This window comes from Octopus bimaculoides, chromosome 14, assembly GCF_001194135.2.
Source record: "Octopus bimaculoides isolate UCB-OBI-ISO-001 chromosome 14, ASM119413v2, whole genome shotgun sequence".
NCBI lineage: Eukaryota > Metazoa > Mollusca > Cephalopoda > Octopoda > Octopodidae > Octopus > Octopus bimaculoides.
Window position 1 is genome coordinate 6,666,825 of NC_068994.1, and position 27,397 is coordinate 6,694,221.

A 27,397-nucleotide genomic window follows, 5' to 3' on the forward strand; every position below is an offset into this window, starting at 1 on the left:
ACAACGGTAGAGAAGAATCAGAGAGCTGTTAACCCTTTAGCACCCAGATTACTCTGTCAAATGTAATGCTTATTTATTTACATTATTTTGAATTAATCATGCATTGTCTTGTAGCTTTGAGATTTTGATGAGGTAACTTAATATTTAAAAAAATGATATTGTAGGGTAGGTGTAAGAGGCCAGATGTGGTCAGTTTGAGCATAAAACATGTAGAACATTTGGGCCTTATATGGAAGGCTTAAAAGGGCTGGACATGCAACACTGGCATCGGCCATGGCTGTGATCTCACTTTAGTTGCCGGGTCTTCTCAATCACAGCATATCTACAAAGGTCTTGGTTTCCTGTCTATACTTAGATAAATACAGCTGTTTATTAAGAGCTATCTAATACTACACATATATAACATTGGCATAGTACATGTAGAGGCCTAAAATATAGTCTTCCCACAACAGCCTACTTTATATGTGTGTGTGTGTGTGTGTATTTATTTTACATTCAATTTGGTGAATATCAATGGACCAAACAGAGGTCCTTTGAATTTTCGATGCCAAGTAATAAGGGATTATCTGTGAAATATGGGCGGAATAAATATCACAGAGGACATTTTTATTTGAATTTTTTTTTTTTTTTTTGCCTTATATACCTACACACACAGATGCTATCTATCTATATAGTATTTACTCACCAAGACACAAAGCTCTAGATATACAAAGACAAGTGTTTTTTCTTACCTCAGGGATGATTGATTGAATAAAATCCATCTCACATTTCTCCAACTTTTTCACCACATGGAGCAGACATCGCAAACGTGGCTGACGAAATAAAACGTGAAAATATGATATAATTGCACACGCACATTAATGTGCATGTCTGTATACATGCATGCTTCTATGAAGTATATATATATATATATATATGAATAATAACAATAAATGGAGCAAAACGCATATTCATATCTACTCAAAATGCATCACTTTAACTTGGTATCTCTACCTATAAAACAGGTGCGATATCCTGTTTTTTTTTGTGTGACTTTTGCTACCCATGGTAACTATTAACATATTTACATTGTCAAGGTTTTTTAAACTGAGATAATATTAATATATACATAAACTAATATATATATATATATATGTGTGTGTGTGTGTGTGTGTGTGTTTGTTTATGTGTGTGTAATGTAATTAATATATTAAAACACACCAAAGTTCTAGTTGGTTTACAAAACCTGTCTAAATCCAGTGTTATTTTAAAATTTAATTGAAATGCTCAGCACACAAAGAAGGTGTGTCGTTGTTAAAAGATATAACAGAAAAATCAAGAAGCTGATGATTCTAACAAGACAGGAAATGAAGCCAAATGAGAAACACTTACTCCTTTTGAGGATAAAGCTGAGGTGGAGAGAGAAATGACCAGCAATTCCTTGATGGGGGTCAATTCTTGATTCACAAACTGCACGGAAGCTTCAGAAGAGTTTCCAAAGATCTCCTCTAAGAGACGATAGCATTTCTTCTGGAGGCTATGATAGGAGGACTGAAAAAAAATGAAATACACACACACAATGAATATAACATATACACACAGACACAATGATTACAATACACACACACATACAAATATATAAACACATGCACTATGTTTATAATATACATACACATGCACACAATGTTTGTTATATATATATATATACACACTCACAATGATAATTAATATATACACATACAGTATGATAATACATACAATGCTTATTATATATACACACTATCATTATAATGTATACACTCATTAAGATATGTCATCATAATCATCGTCGTTTAACGTCCGCTTTCCATGCTGGCATGGGTTGGACGGTTTGACTGATGACTGGCGAGCCAGAAAGTTGCACTAGGCTCCAGTTTGATCTGGCAAAGTTTCTACAGCTGGATGCTCTTCCTAACACCAACCATTCCAAGGTGCTTTTACGTGCCAGTCAGGCAGTTCTGGCAACGACCATGCTCAAAAAGGTGATTTTTATGCGCTACCTGCATGGGAGCCAGTCTGGAGGCACTGGCAACAACCACGCTTGAAGCCACCAGCACATATGCCAGTAAGGCGATGCTGGTAATGATCACGCTCGAATGGTATCAGGTACATTGAATGAATCTGGTTAAAAAAAAAAAAAAAAACATAAAAGGCTGATCCAAACTGTAACACCTTGATCATAGTTGTGCCTGATCAAAGCTGACCCGGGCCTAAATAGCAACAACTGTAACAAATCTGCTCACCTTTAAGTTTGATGATGCCAACTGGAAGAGAGATTTCACTTGCTCAGCGTTTGCTGATGATATCATTAAGATGCAGAGGTCAAGCAGAATACACCTGAAGAGACAAAAAAAAAAAAAAAAAAAAAAAATGAAGTCTCAAATAGGTTAACACTTTCAAAAGTAATGAAGGAATCATTATCATTATTTCTTTAATTAAAAAAGCATGGTTACATATATTTTATTTTTTATGTTTGAGATGGACTTGACTAGTTTGTGTTTTACATTCATTTTTCAATGGTAGCATGGGTTAGATCAGTGGTTCTCAATCATTTCTTTATGCATGGACTCCTTTGGTTACTATTCAGTGCTGGTGGACCCCACCCACCATAGCTATTCATTGTTTAAAAAACTAGTCATAGATACTTCTATGGAAATTCCCATTTAGTTCTCCACCCATTCATTTGCATACACTAGCAAGAAGCACGTCGAACTATGTTAAGCATTAGAGAAAGAGAGAGACCTAGCTGTTTCTTGCAATAAAACCCAGTTTTTGAAATCAAAGAGCTACCAGGCAATTGGTTGACGAGGGGAATATAAACCAACAAACTGCTCATAGCTCAGAGATTTTTCATGCCAGTACAGAATGAAAACATTCATGCAAACATATATACACACACACACACACACAGAGGACAAGATTTTTTTTTCCAGTTTATGTGAAATTGAAGGAGAAAATAAAGCTACCTCTGGACATCATTTTTTTCTTCAATCTGTGACAGAGAGGTGTTGATATATTGTTGAAGAAGCTGTAATGGAAAATGGCAAATGATAAATAAACAAATTAAACTAAGTATTTTTGAAAAAAACAAAACAAAAAAAAAGCTGCAGAAACTCATGATGATGATGGTGAATCCACATCAATGTTTTTAAGGGTCAGGTGGAATTTTTTGAGGCAGATTTTCTACAGCTGGATGCTCATCTTGTTGCCAACCCTCACCAGTTTCCAAGCAAGGTAATAATAATTCATTATGGCCAGACATGTTATTCACAGCAGACTGGAAAAGAATGACATTGCTTGTTTGAGGGCGATGGTCATTTACAACCATTACAGGATGTCAGGATAAGGAAACTGAAAGAAGCCCGTTGTATATATGTATATATATATATATGCATGTGTGTGTATATGTTTGTATGTCTGTATTTGTCCCCCAACATCACTTGACAACCGATGCTGGTGTGTTTACGTCCCCGTAACTTAACGGTTTGGCAAAAAGAGACCGATAGAATAAGTACTAGGCTTACAAAGAATAAGTCCTGGGGTCGATTAGATCGACTAAAGGCGGTGCTCCAGCATGGCCACAGCCAAATGACTGAAACAAGTAAATGAGAATAAATGAGTGTATGTATGTGTGTGTGTGTGTACCCTTTTCTTGAGATTATGTGATGGTTGTAAATGAACATCCCCATCATACAAGACGATGTTGCTCGTTTCTAGTCTTTTGTGAAAACATGGGGTGGAAAGGTTATCTTGCTTGAGAACAGGTGTAGGTTGGTGACGGGAAGAGCATCAAGATGTTGCAAATCTGTTTCGACAAATTGTGTCTGACTCTCCGACCTACGTGGACATGTGAAAGTGGATGTTAAATGATGACAAAGCGAAATCTGCTTCGTAACAACAAACCCCATTAAAAGATCCAAACCTACCTGAGTTGGGGCAATCCGAATGTAGGCCCTTGCTGTCTCGTAGATGGTCAAACGTAATGGGTCTTTGCAATCGTCGGCAGAGAACTGGGTGTAGAGATTAAACAAGATGGGGAGGAAGTTCTTGGCAAAGTGAGCCAGTTCATTAAGGTCTTCATCTGGAACCAAGAATACATTGAATATAAATTATGTAAATTAACAGAGAGAGAGAGAAAGAGAAAACTAAATGCAGGGATGGAAGTGTGGTAAAGAACCTTGCTTTGCAACCACATGGTCTCAGGTTCAGTCCCACTGTGTGGCACCTTGGGCATCTTCATCTAAAGCCAATGTTTTGTGAGTGAATTTGTTAGCCGGAAACTGTGGGTGATTCTATTTGTCCCCCACTCCCCATTTGACAACTGGTGTTGGTTTGTTCATGCCCCTGTAATTTAGCAGTTCGGCGACAGTCTGACAGAATAAGCACCCGAGTTAATCAGTGGGGTTGATTTGTTTGATGAAACCCAGTCAATGTGGCAACCCCAGCATGGCCACAGTCCAATGATTGAAACAATATAAAATATAAAAGACAACATCTCACCGTGCTCAAGGTTGGTATAGATCAGTTTACGCAAGGAAGAGAGTATAGGTGTCCGCAGTTGAGGCCTATCGCTCACAACACTGCCAAGAGAACGAGCAATACTTCTAAAGGACTGAAACAACAGAAAAAAAATTGATGGCTGTAAATGGAGGGACACGTAACAGAACATTCTAGTTACCGACAACCAAAATAACTAAACACAAAAAGATGTATGTATGTGAATGTGTGTGTGTGTGTGTGTGTGTGTGTGTGTGTGTGTGTGTTTGTCCCTCAACCATCGCTTGACAACTAATGTTGGCATGTTTACATCTCTGGAACTAAGTGGTTCGGCAATTAAATCCTGGGGGTTGATTTGTTCGACTAAAGGGCGGTGCTCCGGCATGGCTACAGTCAAATGACAAACAAATAAAGAAGAATATAAATGTAGGACAAGTTAGGCAGACCAATATATAAAGTTTTACTATATTAATTAATACATGAAAAACAAGAAATGTATACAAACAATGTATGTTTACATACAAAAAACGTCCGACTTACACATTTGTATTGTGTGTAAGTCAGACCTTTCCACATGTAAACATTTCCACATTTTTTGTATGTATTCCTTGTGTTTCATGTATTAATAAAACTTTATATATTGATCTAACTTGTTTATCCCTACATTTATTTTATACCTGTTCAAGTTTAATTCTCTTGAGCACTACTGAGTGTATTTTATATGGAGAATATCTGATTCTCATCTATGAACTATATATATATATATATATTACGGAGATGTACTTGCATAGCAAGTGACCTGATCTGAGATCGTGTGCTGGAACGAAAACAATTGCAGCGTGGAAGGTGTTTATAAGCCATTTAAAATAACACACAAAAGCCGTCAGATTCACTTCAACATTTAAATTTAATTTATATATATATATTTATTTATATATAAAGAGAGGAGAAGATTCTTACCGTTTTTAAGTCTGTAGGGTTGTTGCAGAAACTGGGCAGTAGACTCCAGAACTGTACCACAAGAGTGCCATATGTCTTAGCAGCAACAGTATTTCCTTCAGCTTCATATTGGATACCTGGAACAAACCAATAACTAATTGTATTCTCCAACCAGAAAAGCTCGACAATGTTGTCACAATAAGGTTAAAAACAGCAAGAAGTCTCAGCAAGTTACGACGAGAGTGAGCAGATGGTATCAAACCAGGAATGGTTACATGGTTGCGAAGCTTGCTTCTAAGCCAAGTGTCTTCAACTATGGCTCCAGGTCGACCAAAGCCTTGTGAGTGGATTTGGTAGATGGAAACTGAAAGAAGCCCATCATGTTTGTGTATATACACACTTGTGATGATTATAAATAAACATCAACATCATACAAGGATGTGTTGAAAAGTTCCTGGCTTTAGGATCAGCTAATTCTGATCTTATTCAACATAGTCAGATCCATAAACCTATCACAGTGGTCCTTCAGTTTTTCAAAGCCCTGTAAAAGAACTCGAATGACTGGGCTTCCAACCAGATCTTTCGAGATACCCTTAAAGCAAGGAACTTTTCAGCACCTCCTCATACACGTAATGTTTTTCATTTCCAGTCTTCCATGGCAAGAGAGAGAGAAAAAAAAAAAAGCATGGTTTGGTGACAGGAAGGGTGACCATAGAAAAATCTGCCTCAGCAAACTGTGTTTGATCTAAACAAGCATGGCAGAGAAGATGTTGAATGATGAGGAAGAAAAACAACTGCTTTGTTTCAGCTAATTATGAAATTAAGTATTTAGTAAAATCACTGTCATTAAGCTGGTGCTTCACACATAAACCAACAGAAAATTTTGATTTTCAAACAGGAAGCATCACAGAACCAGGGATGATCTTAAAAGACCTGGTTTCAGGAGAGGTGGTCTCATAAGGGTTAAGGAAGGATTATGCCAGCCATTAAAACCAAAACACACCAAGCTTTAGAAAACAGTTAATACTGTAGAAGTTATGGTAGGTGTAGCCATCCGGTTTCACCAGTCCTCAGTCAAATCATCCAACCCATGCTAGCATGGAAAGCGGACGTTAAATGATGATGATGATGATGATGACGAATCTCACATTAAAGACTAAACTCATAACCAATCCCAGCTCTTTACCATCCATCACTCTTCAGTCTCTCATTCAGTAATCTAACCCTTTAGCATTTGAACTGGCCAGATCCAACCTCTCACACCTACCCTTCAATGTTATTCTAGAAATAAATAGTCATATCTTCAAAATACTGAAGTAACAAGATACTCCATGAGTCATTTTTTTAAAATGTGGATGAATAAACATTACATTTGATAAATTAATCTGATGATGAATGCTAAAGGGTTAAAAAGCTGACTTGTAACAACAACCATGAGACTAACTTTTATCCTGCAGTTTCTTTGATAGCGGCATGAAGTATGTCCGGAAGAATTCCAGCTCTGTGTTTGAAATGTATTTCTTTAAAACTGGGACCAGCCAACTGCGTGGGAAACCGAGATCACGGCTGTAAAGGAATAAACAGCATAGCATGAGTGAAGTGGTAGTAGCAATAGAGGTGGTGGTGAATGGTAGAGGGCAGAGGAAGCGAGAGAGTGTGGATACAGAGTGGAGACAGTGTGGAAGTGGAGTGTGGAGACAGAGTGAGAGAGAGAGAGAGAGAGACAGTGTAAGAAAGAGCAGAGGTAGAGTGTGTGTGAGAGAGAGAGAGAGAGAGAGAGAGAGAGAGAGACGGTAGAGTCACTAGCATAGCTGAGTGGAGGTGGGCACACTTTTAGGTCTGCAGTAGGTAATATGTGTTTTTTTGTGGGGTCTGGGGGTGGAAAATGGAAGGGATGCCCTGGGCAGCACACACTCTAGCAATGCTTGTGGGCAGAGTGTGAGAAAGAGTGGAGGTAGAGTGGGGAGACAGAACTGAGAGAGAGAGAAAGTGGAGGTAGAGTGTTAGTCAGAATGAAGGTATAAAAGGAGAAGTTGGACAGAGGCAGATACAATGGCTGACTGTGGTAGAGAGAGAAATATGACAATACTGGGAAAGGCCAAGAGACAAAAACACGGACACAGGAGGGAGGGAGGGAGAGAGAGAGAGAGAGAGAGAGATAAAGAGAGAGAGAGAGATAGAGAGAGAGAGAAAGAGAGAGAGAGAGAGAGAGAGAGAGAAACATATTTTGGTTTATCAGAAGATACCATTTAGAGCAGGCAAAGCATGAAGTACTTACCCATCACCCGACACCTGTAGTGGTATGATCTCCAGTACACCCTTTGGGCCCATTGATTTGATAGCACTGCCAATAGCCTGGTCTATTTCAGATTTGAACTTGAAGTCAGGGGAGTCACGCATGTTGGATAAAGAGCCAAGAGCCTGGTAACATAAGAGTGTGAGATATATACATTGTAGAGAGGCAGAGAGGAGAGGTGTAGTGTATGGTATAGGACAATGTAGCATATCACTGAATGATAGTGTGGTACATATAGTATAGTACTGAATGGTACATTGTAGTGTGGTATATGGTATAGTATCTTTTATTTTTTTACTTGTCTGAGGCATTAAACTGTGGCCATGTTGGGGCACCACCTTGAAGAATTTTAGGCAAAGGAATTGACCCCTGTACTTTTTTTTTCACTGTTCCATCGGTCACTTTTGTCAAACCACTAAGTTACAGGGATGTAAACGCACCAACACCAGTTGCCAAGTGGTGGTGGGGGAGAAACACAATGACACACATGCACGAATGTAGGATAGGATTCTTTCAGTTTTCATCCACTCACAAGGGTTTGGTTGGCCTGAAGCTTTAGTAGAAGACACTTGCCCAAGGTGCCATGCAGTGGGACTGAACCCAGAACCATGTGGTTGGGAAGCAAGCTTCTTCATTTCAATAAATTTCGCCATGAAGGCGTTACAAAGAGTGGACAAACAGCACGCTTCTTACCACACAGCCACTCTTGTACCTATGTACTGTATGGTAGTAAGGAAAATGGTGTAGTACTGAATGGTATCATGGTGTATGCTTTAGTATTATAGTGTGCGGTATGGTATAGTACTGTGGTAGTATGGAAACCCTTTTATGATATAATATAAAAGCTGAACTTACTGGCTTCATTAAATCCGGATAATGACCTCCTGCAACCTGACAAAGAAAGGAAAATAACGTTTATACATATATATATAGTCAACACAAAGAAAAATATTGAATCATATAATATTATTGAAGCAGGAAGGTGCCATAGGGAGACAGGGTTTGAGAAGGTGAATGGTACTGCTTCATCACCTCTGTTTTAGATATAAAACAACAACAACAATGGAGCTTGAAGACCTCATTTCCAGAGTAAATCACTGAAGAAGGTGAACCCATGAGAGGAAGGTTGAATGACAGTCAGTTCTCTATTGAATATGCACAGTGTTGTGTGCTGGAGGGGACATGTTCTTGTGAGACTGGCAGATGCTTTATGTTACTATTATTAAATGTGCACTAACATATATATATCTTATCTTTCTAGTCATTAGACTGCAACCATGTTGGGGCAGTGCCTTAAAGAATTTTAGTCAAACAAATCAACTCCAAGGAATTCTTACCTCTAACATGACAGTCAACACAGAAATAACATGTTTCCAGGCAGTGTGGTATTGATAGTTCAATCCAGTGGATGTTGCTTTGACAACCTGTTGCAGACATGGGTTAATGTTCTCTTTGTCTGTCGTGGAAGATGATGGCTTGGCCTCAACAAGTCTTGAGACGCATTCTTTGAAGACGTCCTACAGATACCGGAAAAAGAAAAGGAAAAAAGTTTACATCACAGTATATATAATAAAACCAACACGAGCTGTGGTTAACCACATGCTACATGGTCATGGCAAATGAGGAAGTACCTCATAGAATTAGGGAGTGATTGGGACACAGCTCAGAGTAGGGAAAGAAAAGGGAGAATAGGAAAGCTTCTGACAATGCAGAAAGTTTCACAAAACCTTTATATTTGAAGCACAAAGGCCCATTCTTAGAAAAAAAACAGTCTTGGAAATGCCTAGTGATACAGATTCCGTTAACTTATTCAGAATCCTCAGCATTATGTTAGCAGTAGCAACTCTCCAAGCATTGGTGTAAACAAACATCCAAATGTTGCTGGCATGGGTTGGATGGTTTGACTTAAAAACTGGTAAGCTGGGGAGCTGCACTAGGTTCTGATCAGATTCAGCATGGTTTCTACAGCTGGATGACCTTCCTAATGCCAACCACTCCAGGAATGTAGCGAGTGTTTTCTCCATGCCACCAGCATGGGTGCCAGGTACTTAACACCAGCATCCCTCAAAACTATGGTCTCACTTGGCTTGACAGGTCTTCTCAAGCACGGGTCTATTTCTACATATGCATGCATCATGCACAAGCGTGTACAAAATAGGCTCAATGTCCAGACAGCTGTCTAAAATCACCAGTGTCCGATCATCTCATCTTACAGTCACATCGTCGCTTTACAATCGTCCCTTTGTGTCCTTGACAGTAAATGTCACAATAGGTGACACTGTGCAAGCGTAGAAAGTTGGGAGAGAGAATAAATCATCTAAAGTGCAGTTACCTGTAACGCACCAGCTGCAGTCTGTTGCACATCAGGGTTTTCCACCAGGAGGTACTTCATGGATGTGGTGACCAATTTTGGAAGGTGGTTTTGACCCAACTCAATGTCTTGCCTGTAAATATTTTTGAAAAAGATCAGTTATAACAACAATTATCATCACCATCATCATTTAACGTCTACTTTTCCATGCTTGCATGGGTCAGATGGAATTTGTTGAGGCAGATTTTCTACAGCTGGATGCCCTTCCTAATGCCAACCACTTCGAGAATGTAATGGGTGCTTTTACGTGCCACTTGCATGACACCAGTATCTGCCATCACTGCAATTTTTATTTGGCTTGATGGGTCTTCTTCTCAAGTACGACAATGCCAAAGGTCTTGGTCATTGCCTCTGTGAGGCCCAAATATATATATATATATATATATATATATATGTATGTATAGATACCACAGACACACACAAATATAAAATATATGATGATGATGATGATGATGATATATATATATATATACATACATACACAAACCACATGCACACATGTGATATGGTTTCTATCAAATTTCAATGGTCAATCTAAGGCTATGGCAAAAAGTGCCACATAGTGGGATTGACACCAAAACCACAAAATTGTGAAGCAAACATCTTAACCATATGGCCATGCCTGAGCAGATACCATTAAATAAAGACTAACTTGACTATTCACTTACTTGCACAGATTAATAATAGACTTCTCCATAACAGTCAACCAGGCACAGGATGGTTGAACATCTGTCACTAATGGTTGGTAATCATACAGAGCCTACAGAAAAAAAATGACAAAAATTCATTAAGTTTAACCCTTTATATTTAAACGGGGCATATCTAGCCTAAATGTTGTACCCGTTTTATGTTCAAACTAACTAGATCTGGCCTCTTACACCTACCCTACAATGTCATTTTAAAAATAAACAACCACATCAATGAAATTTCAAAACTTTGAGATTAATTCAAAACAATGTGAATTTATAAGCATTATGTTTGACAGTGATCTGAATGGTCGCTGACCACTACATTTATATTTTTTTCTGTCCTTGTTTCTTACTGTGTTCCTTTCAGTTGAAGAGCGTAGCTCGAAACGTTAAAGACTTTCTCTATTCCCGAGCGTTAAACTAATACATCCATTTGTTGTTTACACCACCTGTCTTCGTCTGTTGTTTTTTTCGTAAATTCTCCCATTAATAAAAACACATCTGGTTCAACATCACAGCCTGCTCTCTCCTCCACCTATGTACCTGTAGTAGAGCTCATTATGGTTAACAACTGGATCGTTCTAGTGGTTGTCTTTGTCAAAAGTTTACTCTACAAACTCAGCCATATCTGGTCAAAATATTCTACCTGTTTGATCTTCAAATCAGCCAGATCTGTCCTCTTACACCCACCCAACAATATCATCCTAAAAATAAGCAATCACATCATTGAAATAGCTATGAAATAATGCCTGATCAATTCGAAACAATGCAGATAAATAAGCCTTATTCTGCAGAAAAATCTGAATACTTACTGTGATTAGCTGAGCATTGAGGTGGCTTCCGAGATTCCCCAAACTTGGATCAACGCTGACCAATCCAAAGAGACATTGCATGCAGCAAGCCACAACCAACTGAAAGGAGAGAGAAACCGAGGAAATGAGAGACGGAAATAAGACATTGTTAAGTATACTGGGAATTTGAAGATTAAACATACACGCTGGTACTGCACTTAGAGTCACAGATGGCAAGCCTGGGATTGTGCCATGATCACCCCACCGCACTTGAGTCACAGACAGTAGTGTAAGACTGAGTTACAAACAACAGTGTAACTGCTTCAAGTCAGACTGCAGTGTGACTGCCTTGAGTCACAGAAAGCAGTGTAACACTGAACCACACACAGTAGTGCAACTGCTTCGAGTCAAACAGCAGCCCAACACTTTGAATCACAGTTTCATAAAATCAAACATAAAAGAATTTCCAAAGAAGTTTGCTGACTTTATCGACAACTGTTAGTTACAGTCCATGTTACACACGTCACAGCTTGGAGGTACAAAACTAGATTACACAGCCTTGAGACATCATTGATAATTTCAGAACATCCTCATCCACTTTTGGGTCATTACTGTCTTGAGTTCTGGGACACACAAGGCCTATTAAGTTTCCATGGCATATAAATGACCAAGATCACAATGCTCACCCTGGATGGGATGCCAGTCCATTCCTGAGTTTACTCATTTGCAGTTAAGTGGACTGGAGCAATGGGAAATGAAGTGTTTTGCTCAAGAAAACAATGCATTGCCCGATCCAGGAACTGAACCCATGATCTTGTGATTGTGAATGCAACACCCTAACCACTAGGCCAAGTAGCTTCAATTCAGAACACCACAGGTCAAAGTTCATTAAAGACTGTAACAACAAGTATAGGGTGCAGAGAACTAAGTAAACACACATGGGGGATACTTACTGGTGTAGCAAGGGTCATGACCTTCAGGATAGCTTCACACATGGCCTGGATGTCACTCTGAGCCAGGACAGGAAAAATTTGCTTGACCAGCATCAGGACATGAAGGGTGCTGACAGCATCAGAACCACCTGGTGGGAAGCAGAAACGGTGAGGAAAAAACATTAAAAAATTGTTAGGAACAACAGGTACGATAGATCTACCACCATTTCTAAATTTGACCCTTTAACATCGAATTCACACTAAATTAAATATGCATTATATCATAGCCTTGAGATTTTAATGATGTGATTGTTTATTCTTAGAGTGACATTGTAGGGGAGGTGTAAGAAGTAGCCCTGTTTAAGTAGACCCTACCCTCACCTATGATTAAAGACATTCTAGCCATGACCATCCTGTTTAGTTGCTTTTTTTTGCCTATGTGCAGGAGACCCAGAACTACACTTTCTCCCCTCCATACACACACAAGCATGTATCTGGCTCATACACTGTTCACTTTCCAGACATATGTACAATACTGCATATGCTTTATGCGCACTTTTGACAAGTTGTAGTGCACCTGAGCACTGTATACAATTTCAGTATTATTATTATTATTATCCAACATATCCTTTTCTTAGACAGTTAGGGTATGATGTGAGGGTGACTTAGCTACTATTTCTTGCAGATCAAACACAAAAGATAATTTTGCGAGTGGACTTGGTAGATAGAAATTGATAGAAGTCCATTGCATGTGTGTGTCTGGGTTTATATGTAAATATATATGTGTGTGTGTCTATAAGTATATATATGTGTGTCTATAAGTATATATACATATATGTGTGTGTTGGGTCTATATGTAAGTGTGTGTGTGAGTATGTGTTCTTGTGTCTCCTTGTCTTGACATCGCATGATAGTTATGAGCATTATGCTCTTAAGCAGTGTTATTCATTCCCAATATTCTGTGAAGAACATGTCTGGCCATGGGGGAAATAGTACCTCCCTTAGAAACAGGTGAGGGTTGGTGATAGAAAGGGCATCCAGCTGTAGAAAATCTGACAAATTACATCCGACCCATGCAAGCATGTAAAAGTGGACGTTAAAATGGCGATGATTATCATCATACCCCCCATAGTCTTACAGCCACTGGCAGCAAAGGTTGGGGGGGGGGGATACTTGTGAATGGGTTTGTCGAGAAAACTTACCACCAGACTCTTCAATTTTCTTAATGCAATGCTTTGCAGTGGGAGGCGCCATAGGATGACAAATAGGAGGTTTGTCAGACTTCATTATGGCGCTGTTCTTCAGAATCTTCTCAATACATTCATGTGACAGCTTTCGTATCTGTTATACAGCAGGAAAGGAGAATATTAGAAGAAGGAGAATATTAGAAGAAGGAGAATATTAGAAGAAGGAGAATATTAGAAGAAGGAAAAAAAAAAAAGACAAAAAACAAAGAAAATTAAATTAAAAAAAGAGAAAAATTGAAGAACAAGTATGGAAAAATATCATATAATCTTCTGGAGGCACATGGTTTAGTGGTTAGGGTGTTGGACATATGATCATAAGATTGTGGTTTCGATTCCCAGACTGGGCTATGTGTCATGTTCTAGAGCCAGTAACTTTAGGGAGCTGGGATTAGTTTTATGATTATATATTTTTATGATTTAAGTTTGTAGATTTTTAAAAATAACTAAGGAATGAAGTTGTAACTACGGAGACTGACCACATATGCCCCTCCCTTCCACAATAACCACTAAAAGTGACCACACTTGGCCACTTCTAGACATAGAAAATAGTCTTCACTCAATGGTCACACTGAAAGTGACCAGCTGTGGTCATTTACTAAAATCATTGTGTATGGTCATTTTCAGAGGCCATCATTGGCCACAGAAACTGACCACAATCTATCAACAAGTATTCCTCTCGACAAACAAGCAATTATAGACAGTTACTAACCTTTGGTTTCTTGTGGGTAATAAAGGCCAACACACTAAGATAGATCTGTTGGGTAGACGACAGCTCCCACACCGATGCAGTCTGTGCACACAGCAAATATGATAAACAACGCAGCAGCTGGAAAAAGAACAGATTATGGGTGACTTATATCGAGTATTTATCTGTGTGTGTGTGTGTGTATATATATATATATATTTTCTTTTCTATTTGTTTTTCTGAGAAGTAGAGAGTGAGTTGTAATTATGATTGTAATTAAGAACGTGTGACTAGGCTTGAATGCTTGCAACAGAGTGGACCTGTGAACTCTGTTGAAGGCACCCAGACTTGGTGATGGATTCAAGTCTACCACTCAAGTAAGAGTGGGTGGGTGGATAGGTGGAATCTGAACCCAGAATACAATGAATTGAAACAAAAAACACAAGGCGTTTGGTCCAACATTCTTACAGTTTCGCTAATCTTTTGTCCTGTATTGGTACTTTAAAAGAATATTTTTATTGACCCTGAAAAGATGCAAGGTAATATTGGTTTCAAATTTTAGCACAAGGCCAGCAGTTTCAGGGGAGGAGGTAAATCAATCCCATTGACCCCAGTATGCAACTGGTACTTATTTCATTGACCCCAAAAGGACGAAATGCAATGTGGGCCTTGGTGGAATTTGAACTCAGAACGTAAAGACAGATGAAGTGTCGCTAAGCATTTAGCCCAACGAGCTTATGATTCTGTCAGTTCACCCCGATGTGTCACACAAATTGGCATGTAAATGCACCCCGGTGTCACGCAAATGGCACCCGTGTCGGTGGCACATAAAAGCACCCATTACACCCTCGGAGTGGTTGGCATTAAGGAAGGGCATCTAGCCATAGAAAACCACGCCAGATCAGACTGGATCCTGACGCAGCCTTCCAGCATGCCAGCCCAAACTGTCCAACCCATGCCAGCATGGACAACAGACCTTAAATGATGATGATATACAGTCATTGAGAAACACTGCTTCAAGTGACTGCTACCATCCTGTGGTAGTGTTTCTTAAATCAGATTTAATATGCATAGACACTCACACACAAATAAAATACTCAATAACTTATACAGTAGTCTGGGTAATGCTGAAGGCCATTGCTTCACATAGTGACACTGACAAGTAAGTTGCTGTTGCAGTATTCCTCAGTTAACATTTAACACACACACACTATACCAGCAATATAGATACTGTCTCATATACATACATACACTCACACACTAGCAGCCAAAGACTGTCTGTTTTTCTCTCACACACACAATTATGTCTACTCACAAACCACAATTCAATATTTATCTTCATCAACAGACACTGTTGCTGTTGGGAAATATCAACTATCACAATAAACTTTCAGGGAGCCTGTCTTTACAATGACAACCTAGACTTTCCCCATCTCTACTTCAACAGTTCTTTGGTCACAGCAATTAAAAACATACACAAAAAACGAGGGGGGTGTTAAAAAAAAAGATCACTTGTTTTTTACTTACAGATTTCACCATTGATGTATTGTCACCATCAGAGTGTTTGACAAGGATATCCAGCAGTTTCTTGGATACTTCGGAGAATCGGCTGATGAGGACAGCCTCAGGGACCCTAAATTCAAGAAGAGGGGTGAGAGGAAATGTAAAGGGCTTTAGGGATTTACGTTTTGGTGTGTAGATTGTTAGCATATATATATACACCTTCACACACACACATATAGAAGAATAAAGAGTAAAAGTAGGTAGAATACAGGCAGGAGAATAAGGTTCACAAGTCATTATTCTCCTGCCTATATTCTTCTAACTACTTGTACTTTATTCTATTTATTCCTTATAAACTGTGAATTCTCCCCGTCTGAAATATTCATACTCTGTCTCTGATGATGGAATACCCAGTGCATGGACATGCTAACCAATCACTTGGGTTATCCCAGAAACAGCTGTAAGACTTCAAATTCACCTTACCCTAATTAAAATATTCTAAATGATTTGAGATACTCGTTTTGCCTTGGTTTTGATTTTTCCTTAATATATACCGACTATAATGGAACCCTAGATCCAGCCTTATTTGTGATCTTGGAACCTAACGGTCGACTAACTACAGTACTTACCCAGCGTACCTATTCGTTTAGATCACAAGTGAACTAAACTTCTCATAATCTTTATATTATTATATATATGTATGTAAGAGGTAGACAGTGATACAGCTTATCAGATAAAGAGAGATATTTAAAGCAAGTGCAACACAGTAAGAAGAAGAATAAAGCAATGAAGTGGAAATCTTACTTGCTGATCACAACACCAAGAAGATAAAGTGTGGCTGTGAGTCCATCCTCAATGTCCATTGTATCAAGAGCAGTGATCTGGAAATGTAAACAGTTACATGTATTTACTTAATTATCCACTAAGTTGCAGGAACTTAATTGAAATTTTAACCCTTAAACTATGTAACTCAATTTCATGGTTATTCCCATAGTGATGTTAAATATCTACAAAAACATAGAATTGGGTTTCTCTACATAACTGAAATGACCATGAAATTTAATTTTGCAGTTAAAGGGTTAACATCCATTTTTGCCATGCTAGCATGTGTTAGATGAGTTATCTTATAGATTGATATATACATATACACTTTTACTTGTTTCAGTCATTTGACTGTGGCCATGCTGGAGCACCGCCTTTAGTCGAGCAGATCGACCTCGGGACTTATTCTTTTTAAGCCTAGTACTTATTCTATTGGTCTCTTATTGCCGAACCGCTAAGTGACGGGGACATAAACACACCAGCATCGGTTGTCAAGCAATGCTAGGGGGACAAACACAGACACACAAACATACATACACATATATACGACGGGCTTCTTTCAGTTTCCGCCTCCCAAATCCATTCACAAGGCTTTAGTCAGCCCGAGGCTATAGCAGAAGACACTTGCCCAAGGTGCCACGCAGTGGGACTGAACCCGGAACCATGTGGTTGGTATGCAAGCTACTTACCACACAGCCACTCCTATATATATATATAAATATAATACAGTAGAAAGCTGTCTTATATATCAATCGGTCACTTGCTTAGTCCGTGAATCAAACCCATGGTCACTTGCTTAGTCCGTGAATCAAACCCACGGTCACTTGCTTAGTCCATGAATCAAACCCACGGTCACTTGCTTAGTCCGTGAATCAAACCCACGGTCACTTGCTTAGTCCGGGAATCAAGTCCACGGTCGCTTGATCATGAACTTAACACCCTAACCATTAGGCCACATGCCTTCACATAAGCATAATTAGTGGCATAGAAACATAAGTGTAAATGTAGACATCTTGGACTTACCAAAGCTGCAAAGTACTCCGTGTCCGTTTCTTTACCATTGTTCTCTTTGATCACTTCGGTGACAGCAGCAAGCACGGCAGCAATCTGCCAAATAAAGAACACAAGACATCGGTCAAGAAATTCTTGAAGCAACAATAATAGTAATCCTTTCTAATTAGAGGCACAAAACCTGAAATTTTAAGGGAGAGGTTTTAGTTGAGGACATCGACCCCCCACCCCAACGGGGTTCAACTGGTGTGTAATTTATCGACCCTGAAACTGATGAAAGGCAAAGTCGACCTGGATGGAATATGAACTCAGAATGTAAGGATGGATGAAATGCTGTTAAGCGTTTTGTATGGCGTGCTAATGATTCTGCCAGCTCACCACCTTAACGAGAATAACAATAGCCCTTTCTACTACAGGCACAAGACCTGAAATTTTGGGAGAGGGGGCTAGTTGATTACATTGACCCCCGAAAAGGATAAGGCAGAGCGGACCTCGGCAGAATTTGAACCCAGAATGTAAAAATGGATGAAACACAGATAAGCATTTTCGTCGGTGTGCTAACGACATTACTGGCTCAGTGCCTTAATAATAATAATAATAATAATAATAATGATGATGATTTCAAATTTTAACACAAGGTCAGTAATTTCAGGGGAGAGTGTAAGTTGATTACAATCAACGCCAGTACACAACTGGTACTTACTTTATTGACCCTGAAAGGATGAAAAACAAAGTTGACCTTGGCAGAATTTGAACTCAGAGCATGGAGACAGGTGAAATATTAATAAGCACCCTGCCCCACATGCTAACGATTCTGCCAGCTCACCACCACCATAATAATAACAAGCAACACCAATGTCCTCTCAATGATTAGCCAGAGATGATTTTTAAAAGGAATATATCTGACATAAGCTCGACTGCTCTCACAAGCGAGAATAATAAAAATGAACCTGACTGCTCTCAACAATTAAGTAAAAAAAACAGGAAAAATAATCCAGAATCTTTGTCCGGTACCACATCGATCCCAAAATCTAATCAGTCCATGCCAGTCATGAGGTCAAACATCCTTGAAAGTTTCATCCGAATCCATCCAGTGGTTCTTGAGATATCTTGTCCATGGACAAACAAACACAACTGAAAACAATACCTCTGCCTTCGTTAAAGCGGTGGCAATAATGGTTTCTAATTTTGGTACAAGATCACAAACCATGAAAGGTAATACAATGCTGCTAGTCATTAATATTTTCTCTGGCTTCTGAATTCCATTAATGTTCTGCAATGCTAAAAATAATTATAGAGTAACAATGCAATCACAAACTTGGTGGACAGATGCAGGTATATAGAGGTTGGCTAGATGGGTTTACATAATTAATAACAGAACAAAGAACAAAAATAATCCATTATCAATATTTTTCCAATCATGAAAGATAAGCTGTGTTAGTTGTGATATCTTCATGGTTTCCCTTGGAGATTCTACCATTTCTGTGGTGGTGGTGGTGGTGGTGGTGGTGTGTTGCTGTGAGGATTAGCAGGATTCAGTAGTGTGTGGCAGTATAGGTGGTGCTGGAGATTAAAGGTTAGCAATAACATTTAGAAACAGTACTTCAGGAGATCAGATGATTAAGGGCTGACAAAGAAGCTGGTGATGTCAGCCCGTTGATAACATTATCTGGATTAACAAAAGTACTTCATCATCATCATTTAACGTCCGCTTTCCATGCTAGCATGGGTTGGACGATTTGACTGAGGACTGGTGAAACCAGATGGCTACAGCAGACTCCAATCTGATCTGGCAGAGTTTCTACAGCTGGATGCCCTTCCTAGTGCCAACCACTCAGAGAGTGTAGTGGGTGATTTTACGTGCCAGTCCGGTGGTACTGGCAACAGCCACGGTCAGATGGTGTTTTTTATGTGCCAGCTGCACAGGAGACAGTCCAATATTTTGTTCACGTGCCACCAGCACAAGTGCCAGTGAGGTGAAGCTGGAAATGATCACGCTCAAATGGTGCTTTTTACGTGCCACTGGCACGGAAGCGAGACCGCTGCTCTGGCAGTGATCCTGCTCGGATGGTGCTGTCAGCGCTCCACTGGCACGGGTGCCAGTCATCGAATTTGGTTCAGTGAGGATGAATAAGATCAATATACACTCAGTATTTTGTTTGTATTCCCAGTCCATATATAATCTTTCCCAAAGCTATAATTCAAACCATTTATCACAAAGAGTCTATTTAACCCTTTAGCATTCAGATTGTTTTGAATTACTCGTGCTCAAAATGGCTTTCAACAGTGTTTTTTTCTTTGAATATTGGAAAAGAGTTACCTCTATCATGATGATTCACAACAGATATCGAAATGCTGACACCAGGATAGCTTCTCCATGTTTTGTAAACGCTGTAAGACGTGACATGGGACAGCAAGAGAGACTGCAAAGCTGTGGCCAGCAGGGAAGGACACAGCAGGCATTCTGACTGCATCTGCACATCAGAATTTATCCAACAACTGCAGGACAAGGTGATGGAAAATCCAAGCAAGGGAATCCAGGGTCTGGTGAGAGAGATGGGTGCTAAAGTTGCCAACATGAAACTGGCCCTGAATGAGGACCTTTGCTAACATTCCTACAAAAAGGCACAAAAGACAAATTCTGACAGCCAAGGAGAACCACTTGATGAAAGCAAAGAAGGTTCTGAACAAGCTGAGACATCTAGCTGAGCTGGGGGTCCTTCTCAGATGAAAAAAAATTCTACCGGGACCAGTTGAACAACATCCATAACAACAGGTGGCTTGCCTACAATCCTCGTGATGCCTCACATCTGAAAACCAAGTTCCACCAAACTGTGATGATCTTTGAGTGGGTCTCCAGTAAAGATGATGTCATGCTGTTCCTCATCTTTTGACAGGGCCTTGGGCTACATTCTGGCAGTTATGTGAAACCCTGGCTGGAGAGGGTTACTACTGGAAGGCCATATGCGTGACAGCAAGATTCTGTTCCTTTTAAGGTGGCGAGCTGGCTGAAACGTTAGGACACCGGGCGAAATGCTTAGCGGTATTTCGTCTGCCGTTACGTTCTGAGTTCAAATTCTGCCAAGGTTGACTTTGCCTTTCAGCCTACTGGGGTTGATATAACCGACTTAATCCCTTTGTCTGTCCCCTCTATGTTTAGCCCCTTGTGGGCAATAAAGAAATAAAGATTCAGCTCCTTGCCATACTTCTGGAAAGAGTCACATATTTATGGTTGTCGAGAGTTTCTATGACTTCACCAGCCCCAATTTCTGATCTCATAATTCCTCTGATTGTAACCCTAGGCAGCATGGTTGAGAAAGAACCAACTGTTCTGCTTACAACACCTAGGCTAAGCTGGTGGCCAAGATGAAGAAGGTGTTCGAAGATCTTCCCAGGGACACAGTGAGGAATACATGTGCCAGGTTCTGGAGTTGTCTTAAGGCCATGGTGGAAGCTGAGCAGTGGCTACTTCTTGTAAACTTATCTCCCAGCCATAATCTAGTTGATATCTTTTGATTCTTTAAAAAACTTTTATTTTTGGACAGGATATTGTGTATTTTTTTTCCCCTTTTAATGCAAAAAGTCAAATCTAGTCTGAACATCCTGTATAATTGATTTATCCAAAGACAACTCACTATAATTACTTCCTCTGTTCTACACTGTGTAAATCCTTCCAAGCTACTTGCTGAAACCATATCACTAATTACCTGATGACTGGAAGGCGGACGTTAAACGATGATGATGAGGGTTTAGTGTGAATAGTTCCTTTGTCCCTTTAACCCTTTAGCGTTCAGATTATTCTGTCAAATCGGTCCTTATTTATTCACATTGTTTTGAACTACGCATGTATCTAGTAAGCATGTATATTTTTTGAATGATATCATAGGATAAGCACAAGAGGTAGGATCTGGGCTATTTTGAACATAAAACAGGCAGAATATTTGGGTTGAATATAGCTGGTTCAAATGCTATAGACTTTTTTTTTTTCTTTTACGTGTTCTTAAAGTAACAACATTCCCCTTTGATGCAAGAAGAAGCTCAATTATATTAGCAAATTTTGGGACAGACTGGCCCTAATAGTTTATCAAGTCTAAATATTTTTTCAATTTGATTTTCTTTTTCTTGATTTAGGGAAACTAATCTGTTGAAATTTCAGAGATATCCAACAAGTGATTTCATCTGAGGTTGTGTGTTGAAACTAAAGAAATTACAGCATGGAAGACATACGTTAGCCATTCAACAGCTCCACTGACAGTGACTAAGTTGTAGGTGGTGCGACGGATATTATGATAAAAAGCAATAAATATGGATATTCAGCATTTTTAATATTAAAAGGTGGTGAGCTGGCAGAAACATTAGCACACTGGGTGAAATGCTTAGAGGTATTTCATTTGTCTTTACGTTGTGAGTTCAAATTCCGCCGAGGTTGACTTTGCCTTTCATCCTTTCGAGGTCGATAAATTAAGTACCATTTACATACTGGAGTTGATCTAATCGACTGGCCCCCTCTCCCAAAATTTCGGGCCCTGTGCCTAGAGTTGAAAAGAATTGAAAGGCTCAATTCAATGAAGGAGTAATTTCATCTTATTTCGTCAATTTATTCTGGCCTCTACAGAGATGAAACTACGTATTTTTGGTAGCTAATACCTTTCAATATAGACTAATACTTGGTGACCATTAGTGCTAGTGCCACATAAAAAAACGTCTAGCCATAGAGACCACATCGAAGGTGCATGGTTTAGTGGTTAGGGTATTCGGCTCATGATTGTAAGATCACGAGTTCAATTCCCAGTGATGTGTTGTGCCCTTGAGCAATACACTTTATTTTTCACGTTGCTCCAGTTCATTCAGCCAGCAAAAATGAGAAGTACCTCTATTTCAAAGGGGCCAACCTTGTCACATTTTGTGTTATGCTGAATCTCTCTGAGAACTACTTTAAGGGTACATGTATCTGTGGAGGGCTCAGCCACTTGCATATTAATTTCATGAACAAGCTGTTCTGCTGGTTGGAACAACTAGAACCCTTGCTGTTGTAACCAACAGAGTGTCAGTTATAGAAACCAGGCCAAAGCAGACATTTGTTGTTTGGTGCAGTCCTCTAACCCATGCCGGTATGGAAAATGGATGTTAAACGATGAGGAGAATGACCCTGCAAAATGTCAGAAAATGTAGTTGCTATATTTAAGCTATATTTACTCCCAAGGAATTGGTGGGTCCAGGTTTATAATGGAAGACAATTTCCTAAGGAAACACACAGCGGAATTGAACCCAAAACAAAATGATTGCAAAGCATGCTTCTTAACCACACGGCCATGCCGATGCATATTGAAGGAATTTTGTTTCTAAAGCAAATAGCTGATACAACAATTATAGTATTACAGCCTTTACTGGTGGTAAATAGGCCAGAAACTTAGTAGCAGGATGTGCCCTTTAGAATATCTGCATTGATTAACCTAAAGATATAAAAGACTGAGGTGAAGTGCTCAGTTTGCTTTCTAAAGTTGTGAATTGGTGGAGTTGTAACCTGGCTAGACACAAATGCCTTGCCATATTTGTTTACTGCTTCTCAACCACATGATTCTGGGTTCATTCCCACTGCACGGTACCTTGGGCAAGTGTCTTCTACTGCAGCCTCAGTCCGAACAAAGTCTTGTGAGTGGATCTGGTAGATGGAAACTGAAAGAATCCTGTGTGTGTGTGTGTTTCTTTGTGCCTGTATTTGACAACCAGTGTTGGTGCATAACATTGCAGTTTGGAAAAAGAGATTGATAGAATAAGTACCAGGCTTTAGGAAAAACAAGTATTGGGGTTGATTCATTCAACAAAAAGAAATTCTTCAAGGTAGAGCCCCAGCATGGCCACATTCTAATGACAGAAATAAGTAAATTGAAAAAGATAAAAAATACTTTAGGTATAAACTACAGTTTGATAATTGTTCCATGACTTATTACTTGGCTGAGGGCTTCAAAATCAGAAGAACTGCTTTAATTGGTAGAAATAACTGCTTAAATTTCTTTGAATAACATTCTGCCGTTTTAAGAAAAATAAAAAAAATGATACACTGGTTAATGAAGTCCTAGATATATTGTGTCTGAATAAAAGACATTACTGGGATACTTCTGGTCAGAGGTTTGTGCATCTGACATAGAGGTTAACACAACAGTAATGGCAACAACATTTAAGCAAGGTTCAGACAGTTTGACTGGAGCTGGTAGCCAGAGAGCTGCACCAGGCTCCAGCTGTCTGCTTTAGCATGGTGTCTATGCCTCCACGCCCTTCCTAATGCCAACCACTCCACAGAGTATACTGGGTGTCTTTTATGCGTCATCAGCAATGGCCATGGCCATGATTTCACTTAGCTTGACATGTCTTCTCAAACACAACAAATCGTCAGAAGCCTTGGTCACTTGTCATTGCTTCCATGAGACTCAACAACCAAAGATATTTCACCACCTTGTCCAACATCTTCCTGGATCTACCTCTTCCACTGGTTCCTTCCACAATTGGAGATTGGCACATCTTTATATAGCTGTCCTTGTCCATAGGCATTACATGACCATACCAGCAGTCTTCTCTCTTGCACACCACACACACAAATTTGAATTGTCTTTGCCATCCATTTGCCCAGTTTTCTCCATTGACATGAGAGAATTTATACTCAATACCTGTAATAGAGATATTGAATACAACACATCTCATGTAAAGGATATGACCTACATGCACGAGACAAACATGTACCACAAAAGCTGTACGACACACATGCACAACACAAGAGTATTTATAAAATAATTCATGTGTCAAGGGTTATACATGTTTATTTCTCACATCAAGAGAATAATTTACTAGTTTTTTGGGCGACAAAGCTTACAAAAAAAAAAAAAGAAAAGAAAAAAAAAAATCATGTAGGATCTTTTTGGCTTGGAACTACCTCTTGAGTTTACTGGAAATTTCTACACAGGTATGGCTTACTTTGCAAATATGTGCTTTCAAGTTCAGTCCCACTGTGTGGCACCTTGGGCAAGTGTCTTCTAATATAGTTCCAGATGACCACTGCCTTCTAAGTGAATCTGGTAGACAGAAACTGCGGAAGCGTGTCTTTGTGCTTGCTACCCCAACTGACAATTGGTGTTAGTTTGTTTAAGCCACAGTTAGTAATTTGGAAAAAAAAAAAACTGATAGAATAAGCACCAAACTTAAAGAACGAAAATGGAAAAACAGACAATAAATAATGATGATTACAAAATCACTGATGCTGAAAATAATGAAAGAAACTAATAAACTAATGTATTGCAAATAAATTTTGCAATACATTACAAACCATAACCCATAGATGATTTCAGGTGGTCACTATATGATTCTGTAGTATATATGTATGCATGTATACACACACAAATAACACTGTCTGCTGGATGATAAGAATGGATAAAATCCCCCCACCCCCGCCACCACCAAATTCTATTTTTAAAGGTCACCGATTATTTCTATCAATTTCTTCAAAAACTGAAACTAGTTGCGATATTCATTAACTGGCATGAAAAACTACATCCATGTAGAAATTCTCGATAAAACCGAAAGAGATATTCAAACCAAGAAGATCGTCACAACATAATAATGTCAGATAGCAAATAGCCATGAACATAAAACTACCAATATGAGAGAAAGAAGGTTTGAAAATGCTGATGTGAAACAATCCTTAGGTGTCTTTGTCAAAGTTCTAGGGGTTCAATGAAAAAAAAATGCCAGCCAAGTTGGTCAGAGAGGGGCTTTTTTTTTTAATCATTATTAACTGACGTTCTTCCATATCACTCTTCTCAGCGCCTGTACAAACTAGAGAGGATTTAGTTCCGTAATTACATCATAACCGAGACCACGAATCTTGGTTTCAAGAAAACCACATTCCAAAACGTGCGGAGAAAGAGAGAGAGATCAACGAATTGTTATTTTTACACAACACACACTGTTAGCAATGTCATTTTCAATTCATTTTCCATGCATCAAATGCTATCAAGGGAGATAACTATTCAGTGTGTACAACTCCGCCAGGCACGAACTCCTGACGTGATCAATTTAAGAGTATAAATTTACGTATTTTAACACTTCTCTGTATACTTGAAAACCACGACGTTCGTATTCGATAAGGAATCAGGGTTTTGTTGATACAAACAGATATACTGGCTCGGCATAGATAACATTACTGGTGCCCTGTTTCATTTACCAATCATATCACCCAAGCACAGAGAATGCCTGTCTTTTTTGTTACCCCATCAAGTGTCCTGTTATTCTCGGCGGTGAAACTATTGGGTAAAGAAGAAAAGTACAAGTTGTTTTTTTGTCTTTTTTTTTTTTTTTTTTTGAAATTTAAAAAATTTCCTTCTTGAAGTTAGCCATCACTCATTTCAGCTTCACTCTCGCTAACCACATCGTTAGAATAGCTCTCGGCTTCGCTGGCCAAATATTCATCACCACTGTCCAGGATTAATATAGAATTATCAGAATCACTTTCTTCCTCTTCTTCGTCATCCTCCTCCTCCTCCTCGTCATCCTCATCTTCATCCCCACTGCTGTCATCATCATCATCATCGTCCTCATTGTCACCATTATCAGCCGAGCCATTGTTGCCAGCGTCACCACCAAAGGTGTCACCCTCACCAATCATATCACCAAATCCACCGATTGTCCAGCCATCATCATCTACATTGCCGCCAAAATGTGGTCCAATGTTGACATAGATAGTAGAAAACACACTGCATCTTACCTCTTTGCTGACAGCGTCACCGTTTGCCCTCAACCTGTGCACATTTCCAAACGTTGTATTTGTACATTCAGTGAAGTTTGTGACAAATGTCCTATAAGTGGATTTTCCAATGCTGGCACTATCATTATCAGTAACATCCATTCTGCTGCTGTTGGCAGCATTCAGTTTGGCAACGGCAGCCTCCGTTAATCCACTGTTACCTGCAGATATAATTAGATCTTAATTAGTTTTCTGACAACGATATTGATTTCAAATTTTGGCACAAGGTCAGCAATTTTTGGGGAGGGGCAAGTCGATTAAATTGGTCCCCACCCAGTGCTCAAGTGGCACTTATTTTATTGACCCTGAAAAGATGAAAAGCAAAGCTGACCTTGGTGGAATTTGAACTCAGAACGTGAAGATGAACAAAATGCCATAAAGCATTATGCCTCGTGTGTGCTAACAATTCTGTCCTTATTTCTGACCGGGTCAAACGCTTTAGTTTGATCGTATAATATATATATAGTTACTGCATTACGGTATCATTCAGTCACTCTCCCAATATCAGAACACCCTAAAAAAAATGATATTATTCCAACCCACTTCACCAAGTAATTGTTAATCCACACCATTAACAGAGATAAACACGTTTTCTATAAATGGTTGTCGAGATTAGTGAGACTTAACCCATTACCTACCAGTGATCTCACATGAGATCACTCAAAAATTACAAATTTCGTAATTATCTGTCAATATTTACACATATCTAACGTTTTTTGCTATATCTACTAGGTATATTTCTCTGATATTCAAATGAGGTTTGCTAATTTTTCACCCAATATCTCGCTTATTTCTATTTAAA

General features: G+C 39.1%; 1 protein-coding gene across 1 annotated transcript in view; it reads right to left on the reverse strand.

Annotated features, from left to right (window-relative positions):
- LOC106873391 (RRP12-like protein) overlaps positions 1-27,397 on the reverse strand; it is a 38,772-nt gene that overhangs the window by 10,039 nt on the left and 1,336 nt on the right. Inside the window, exons 2-23 of the mRNA XM_052973013.1 lie at positions 26,557-26,756; positions 17,814-17,897; positions 16,773-16,849; positions 15,993-16,098; positions 14,490-14,606; positions 13,736-13,874; positions 12,555-12,682; positions 11,623-11,721; positions 10,790-10,881; positions 10,083-10,194; positions 9,088-9,267; positions 8,606-8,641; positions 7,733-7,875; positions 6,899-7,020; positions 5,476-5,591; positions 4,519-4,630; positions 3,945-4,099; positions 2,985-3,046; positions 2,262-2,355; positions 1,372-1,530; positions 732-812; positions 494-566 (exon numbers count right to left, since the gene is read on the reverse strand). Of these exons, the coding sequence (XP_052828973.1) occupies positions 494-566; positions 732-812; positions 1,372-1,530; positions 2,262-2,355; positions 2,985-3,046; positions 3,945-4,099; positions 4,519-4,630; positions 5,476-5,591; positions 6,899-7,020; positions 7,733-7,875; positions 8,606-8,641; positions 9,088-9,267; positions 10,083-10,194; positions 10,790-10,881; positions 11,623-11,721; positions 12,555-12,682; positions 13,736-13,874; positions 14,490-14,606; positions 15,993-16,098; positions 16,773-16,849; positions 17,814-17,897; positions 26,557-26,756 (2,487 nt within the window). The remainder of the gene's footprint in view (positions 1-493; positions 567-731; positions 813-1,371; positions 1,531-2,261; positions 2,356-2,984; positions 3,047-3,944; positions 4,100-4,518; positions 4,631-5,475; positions 5,592-6,898; positions 7,021-7,732; positions 7,876-8,605; positions 8,642-9,087; positions 9,268-10,082; positions 10,195-10,789; positions 10,882-11,622; positions 11,722-12,554; positions 12,683-13,735; positions 13,875-14,489; positions 14,607-15,992; positions 16,099-16,772; positions 16,850-17,813; positions 17,898-26,556; positions 26,757-27,397) is intronic.